The sequence below is a fragment of the Amaranthus tricolor genome, chromosome 6, assembly GCF_026212465.1.
Source record: "Amaranthus tricolor cultivar Red isolate AtriRed21 chromosome 6, ASM2621246v1, whole genome shotgun sequence".
NCBI classification, from domain to species: Eukaryota; Viridiplantae; Streptophyta; class Magnoliopsida; order Caryophyllales; family Amaranthaceae; genus Amaranthus; species Amaranthus tricolor.
The window spans coordinates 16,743,874-16,750,572 of record NC_080052.1 but is presented as its reverse complement, the minus strand read 5'-3'; the positions used below and the strand labels follow the sequence as shown (position 1 = coordinate 16,750,572).

At 32.7% G+C, this 6,699-nt stretch overlaps 1 protein-coding gene across 1 annotated transcript; it reads left to right on the top strand.

Annotated features, from left to right (window-relative positions):
- Positions 1-215: 215 nt before the first annotated feature.
- LOC130815269 (protein LIKE COV 1-like) lies at positions 216-6,475 on the top strand. The gene is made up of 7 exons (XM_057681684.1): positions 216-506; positions 1,699-1,751; positions 3,309-3,418; positions 4,790-4,957; positions 5,041-5,138; positions 5,366-5,492; positions 6,161-6,475. The coding sequence occupies exons 1-7, from the start codon at positions 351-353 to the stop codon at positions 6,259-6,261; spliced, it is 813 nt and encodes a 270-aa protein (XP_057537667.1). The 5' UTR covers positions 216-350; the 3' UTR covers positions 6,262-6,475.
- Positions 6,476-6,699: the final 224 nt, after the last annotated feature.

The following is a 6,699-nucleotide window of genomic DNA, read 5'->3' as shown; positions in this document are numbered from 1 at the left end:
CGATTATTTTTATGTGAAGATTTTGAGTTTTTGGAAGTGATAAGAGTGTTATTGTGTGAATTTGAAGTGTTTTATAGAGGTTTTAAGTGCAATGACAATTTTGTAATTTTTAAAGTTCAGAAGTAAATTTGTAATTTCATTAGGGAGTGACGATAAAATGAAAATGATTGCGAAAATAAAAATTGGATTTAATAATCAGGAAACAAAAGTGACGACGAAATTAGGAACTGACTATGCTAATCGAAACATCGTCTCTATAAATTGTCTTTCTCTTCTTTCTCTCTCTTCTCCAAACAAGCAACTGAGTCAATTCCTAGGAAAACCAAGAGAAATTCTTGATAAATTTGGTGATGGGAGATGATACATCGACGACGATGGTGATGGGAAATAGCAGTAGGGAAAGAGATCGGGAACTTCTCATACCAGTCGCTGACTCTTCCATCAATCATGATGATTCTGCTAAACCTTCCCCTTCTGTTTCCTCTTCTCATCATTCTGGCCGTGAGGTAGTTCTCTATATTTCTTTTGTTTTTTCCGTTGATCTATCTGGGTTTTCTTACAATTTTAATGGATATCTTTCATTTTTTTTAGTTTTTGTAAAATTAGGAATTAATTAATGGATGTTTTCTTTTGGGAGGTATTCTTTAAATTTTCTTTTGTTGTTTGATTTGTTGATATGACGAATTCTTATTGGTAAATTCTTTTTTGGTCTGAATTGCTCATTGGATTGGTACTGTTGAAGTTGACTTTGTTTCTTCTGTCCTGTGAATTTTGCTTACGTTGAGCCATCTTAACCAATAGTTATTGAAGCTGGCTCAGTCAGTGGCATTTGCTAAGGCCGGAGCTGTGCTGTTGGTAAACGAAATTAGGGAAATTTTGGCTTGGTTCTACTTCACTTGTATATTACGTACCAAGGAGTTTCATCTCAAGGCTTATGTTGTGGTGGTATGATTACATAGTGGTGTTCAGGTATTTTTACAATTGAACATCATGGTCACGTCCCATGATTCTTCCTTGAATTAGATATGGCTGGCGTTGCGTACACGCAAAGTTTACTTCTGTTAGCATTGATGAAGATGGTCATTGATAGAGGAAGTTGATAATTGGAATTAGGTCCGACTGTCTAACATTTGTTGTAACCACTGCATCAGCTGTAGAGGTGTTGCGAGAATGTGGCGGTAGGAACTTACTAATGATATTGAGATTAGTTGTATATGTGATAGTATCATTATCTAACCATCAACGTGAAGTGCTTTAGTCTTATTGGTTTGATGTTATTAATGATTTATTTGGATTGTAAGAAATAGAGGGAAGGGATGAAGAGAGAAATAAAGGAAAAGGTTTGCATGATTCGGATGGAAAATGAGGAAGAAAGGGAATCGGCATCATGAATTCCCTTACACTTATGATAAACAAATATTTATCGTTAATGATCGAGAGATCTGAAAGGACCATTTATCACTCTTTCCCTCTTCTTCTTTACTTCCCTTTAAGCTATCAAACTTACTATAAGGATACTTTTTCATATTGATATATTCTTAATGAAAATGAATTAGCTTTTAGAGTAGGTGAATAGTAGAAGTGATCTAATATGTTCTGACCTTTCGACATGGTTGTCTTGTGTTTAGTTTTATATTGTCACATGATCTTCTTTTTCATTACTAGGAAACTAACGATTTTTGTATTTTAAATATGCAGACCTTTTATAAAATTATTAGAAGTTGGGCTTCAAAGAAATTTATGACCGGATGGTAAGTTGTGTTGTCTTGTGCTACAAGAGTTACCTATACAGTTATATGTTCATTTAGTGAAGTTTCCTAACTCTATCATATTTAGATTAGCTCTCTTCAGTAATCTAACTCTTTTCTGATGGCTATAGATCTTCACATATACCTTTTTTGTTTGTAAATAGTTTTCCATTTCTTTGGAAATATCCTCTCAGTCTTTGCTGAATGTAGTTTGTATTTCGGTCTTTCCTTGGACCTTACCCTGTTTAGATGGTAGTATCTTTAGAGCACTTGGGTAATAATGTTTAATCTGAATAATTTTGTAAATACAAAACGTTGTGCCCCTTTCTGGCCCCTTGACTGCAAAAATTATCTATAATTTCATATAAATGAAAAATTCACATGATTTGATGAGCCTTAAATTGATGGTCCTAATGGGTGAATATAAGATGAATACATTTGTTTAAGGCTTAGTAGATTGATGCTTCCTAAACTTGTGGACTGTGGTATTGGAACTTTCTGCTCTAGCATAGTTTGTAAGCGTCGTAAAAATGAATATTGTAGTTGATGTTTTTTATACTCTATATTTAATAAGGTGCTCATTAGAAACTGTTGTAGCATCTGAAGAAATCAAGCCTTTTGCTGTTGCTTGGGTGGTTCTTTATAGAATTTAAATATTCTTTATGGACTATGCTGTGAAGTTTCAACATATTTTGTGAAGCAATGCAGTAATATCATTATTCTGAGGAGATATGTTACATGTTTTTGATTAGATTTAACATTAAAATTATGCTGTGCCCTTTTTGACTAATGCATGTCACTAATTCTGGAGTAATTATGTTACATTATATTGCTTACTTTTATAACATGAGTGATATTGAATTTTCTCGTTACCAAATTAGTGGTAGAAAAGTCTGAACTCCAACTATTAAATGTGCCAATAGGGTATGCATTCATTCAAGAAGAAATCTCGATTGAAATTTGCAATGTCATCCTTTTTCTGATAGTCGACACCAAAGTTGTTAAGATTGGGATTCTACTTGGAATCGTTCACACCTATAAAATCGAATCGTAGAATCGTAAGATTCTACGATAAACTTAAATTTGCTACGTAGTCATAACTATTCACCTCAAACGTTTAAGTTTATTAATTAAAGTTTTTAAGAATGAAATAGATTAATATTTAATAATTAGTTTAAATCTTCATACTGATGAAGAAATTATTTTTTAAAAATTATGATGATAGTATCGTTAAATTGTAAGAAAAGTTAATGAAAGATGGTACATATAAAAACTTTTTAAAAATTAAGAATAAATTTGTAGAGTCGAATCATTGAATTGTATGATCGTAGAATCATGTTACGATTCTACTTCTACAAATTTTATTTTAATTTGAATCGTAAGATTCTACCAACTTACGGTTCTACCTATGATTCGAATCGCTGCTAATTTTTCGATTGTAAAATTGTAGGATCGTAGATCAGAATTGTGATTTCAATTAACCATGGTTGAGACAATTGAAATCAGTGATATCAAATCCCCTAATTTAATGATTGTTTTTATTTTCTATCATATTTGCAGTGTCATCCTTTTTCCGATAGCCATCACATTTTACATAACCTGGTGGTTTATACATTTTGTGGATGGATTTTTCTCTCCTATTTATGCTCAACTTGGAATTGATATTTTTGGTAAGTGATTATGTTTGTTTTGAATACATTTGCTTTTATTTTATTATTTCAAGGAATGCAATGTTACATGAATGTTGAGAGTTTCCACTTCCCAGTTGTCTTTGATATAGCCTTTGTTTCTATTTAATCTTCTTGCGCGGTGAAAATAATGTTTCTTTTTTCAACAAACAATCATCTTTTTCCAATTTCAGCAATGTTGTATTTTAACTTTTGACGATGATACTTCAAATAACATTGATGCCTAAAAAAGTATAAGTCATACCATAACTATTGTTCTTTTTCCTTGACAAATTGATATGATTATGAGATTTTGGTGAAGATAAATATCTCTTTAATATTTTGTGTATCATGATTTGAGAACCACTTTGGCTATCCCCTACTCCATACACATACACATACACTCACAAGTACTTACTCAAATATATTATCTCTTCTTTCTCGCATAAATGCAACACTTGACTTTGTGTACTATCATATAATAAGCTAGACCACCCTTTTTTTTAGTAACATAAGCAAATGCCATAGTGTGTGGTTTTGTTTTCAAACTTATCTTCTAGATATCCTCTTTTTGTAACTTTTACTCTGATAATGCTCGAAGTTCGAGGGTGAAAGTCAAATTATTGCTTTTATTAATAACTGTATATATTCTTTAGTTCTATCATCACTTTTGTTTTTGTCAAGTTTCACACCACTTACAATATGAATATTTAGGCTTTAGTTTTTCTCTCCTTACCAAATGAGCTCAAAAAACACTTTCTTCCCAACATGCTACTACGAGTATTTAAGAATAGACAATATACAAGGTTTATGCTTTTATTCTGTAGAAATTAATTTACTTGCCTCACTTTTTAAAATCCTTTATAGTTTAAATTTTATGTCAATTATATCTTGGCCGTTTTCACAACCCTTCTGATTTTGTGCTTAACTTTGTTATACACAAATGCATCATTTCATAATACATTAAGAGTATATGCCGTCTTGAATGCTTGTCCCTCCGGTCAAACTATGTGCTCTGATATCAATATGATTCTCAAAGTTGCAGTCACTTAAATAAATCATAAACTATGGAGCTTGATACTTTGTTAGATCAACTACTTGAATATTTCCTCCTATTCATTTTATTTGTCTTATTGCTCGTATCACATTATTCATCAATCACTCTTAGATTGTATTTTGTTCTTAAACTATACATTGAAATATAGTCAAGTGGAATCTTATTAGTTATTTGATTGAATATCAACTAATTATGTATTGTTAAAGATATTAAGGGCTAATTAGTGCAACACGCGTACAATGAGAAATGGGACAAATGAAATGAATAGGAGGGAGTATTTATTTTCTTCTGATTTACTGTTTCCTCTCTCTTATTAGGGCTGGGATTCATAACTTCAATAGCATTCATATTCTTGGTTGGTGTCTTCATGTCGTCATGGTTGGGTGCATCTGTTTTAGGCCTTGGTGAGTGGTTCATTAAGAGGATGCCTTTTGTCCGTCACATCTACAATGCCTCAAAGCAGATTAGTTCTGCAATATCTCCAGGTATGTCATTCTAAATTTCCTTTTCTCATGTATATGTTGATTAATCTAACAACTTACTTATGAAAGTTCTTGTCACTGTTCAGACCAGAACACACAGGCCTTTAAAGAAGTGGCCATCATTAGACATCCACGAGTAGGGGAATTTGCTTTTGGGTTCATCACATCTTCTGTTACGCTGCAGGTATATTATTGGTGGTGTTGGAGAATGTAGCTTAATTCATGATTTCCTGAATAATATTTAAATCGATGTACATGTGAGGGATTTTGGAGATTTTGATGTTTGAATTTTCGGCATTTGTCGCAACTGAACAAATAGAATATTCAAAAGTTGTACTTTATGCTGGATGATTGTCATATGGTTCGTAAATTCTGGTGATGAGGTTTCTGTATTTCTTATGTATATGACAGAACTATTCTGGGGAGGAGGAACTATGCTGCGTCTATGTTCCTACGAACCATCTGTACATTGGTGATATTTTTCTGGTTAACTCAAATGATGTAATCAGACCAAACCTGTCTGTTCGGGAAGGAATTGGTAAGTGCTTTGCATCTTCTATTTTAGCTTTTCCTCGGATACTCTGCATAAATGAAAGGCCGTAAAGTTCCAATTTACATCCTTAGACCTTATATGTTCCTAATAAAATTTATACACTTTTTTGTAATGAAGAGTCTTTGGTTGTGTTTGGGAGGAAAATCATTTTACAAGTAGCGTTGTCGTTTTTATACATTAGGGCGTCAAAATTAATTTTCATGAGCCGCAACTTTTTTCCTCCAAGTTTTGGAATTCTACTCCCTACCTTTTACCTCATCTTTACTTCTCTTCGCTGGCCCTCCCATCCCTCCATCCCCTCATTGTGTTTTCCTTGTCTCCAACTTCTTCGGAATAAACGATGTTTTTCACCTGATATTATTGGAATCGTACCTTCCAATGAAAACAGATTCGGTCAAATTATTTTCTTTGAATCAAACACACCTTCGTTGAAAAGTTTTGTATGTGCTATAAAATACTTATTTTTTTATGCTAGTAACTCAAATACATATTTATAAGCGTTAAAATTATAAACTTGGATCAGTTCGGGATCTTCACAGCAGTTTTAAACAACTATTTTTCATCTTCAAAACTTTGATGCCGTACATTTTAAACTTTAAATCAAATTTGAGTATACCCTAACAATTTGGATTCTGTATGTTCTGTTCCTGCAGAGATTGTAGTGTCTGGTGGGATGTCAATGCCACAAATCCTGTCGACAATGGATACACGGATTGCTGGTCACCTTGACAAAATTAGATCCAACAGAAGCTGAGACTAATGGTAATTTTTTAGGTTATATAGACGGCCTGTTCGTAGATAGTGAACTAGAAGTGTGAAGAGCGTTTTATGCAATGCAACCTGTTCATATTCATCTTTGAGAAGACTGAAATCTTAGAGTTAAATTATTTTGGATATATTATCAGATGTTTTGTACAATGTAGATACAGTCAGAGGCACAATGTTACAATTTTATAGGTTTCTGTTTATGCTGAAACTTTGAGTTACTACTGTCTATCCTTGTTTCATTCACAAGTAATTTGCACAATGTTGACATTTATATTCATTAGCCATTACCATTCATGTCCCGTTTGGTTAGTGATACTAAATGGTGGTAATGGGGATGATTTATAGTGCAAGTGTTGAAACTTTAAACATAAAAAAGTTCTTTCGTTTACAAATGTTCATTACCGCCTAATACCACCTCCCACAA

Coding starts and splice junctions, on each gene's coding strand:
- LOC130815269 (XM_057681684.1), top strand. CDS start 351: ATGGGAGATGATACATCGACGACGATGGTGATGGGAAATAGCAGTAGG. Junction 507..1,698: donor CTCATCATTCTGGCCGTGAG/GTAGTTCTCTAT, acceptor TTAAATATGCAG/ACCTTTTATAAAATTATTAG. Junction 1,752..3,308: donor AAGAAATTTATGACCGGATG/GTAAGTTGTGTT, acceptor TCATATTTGCAG/TGTCATCCTTTTTCCGATAG.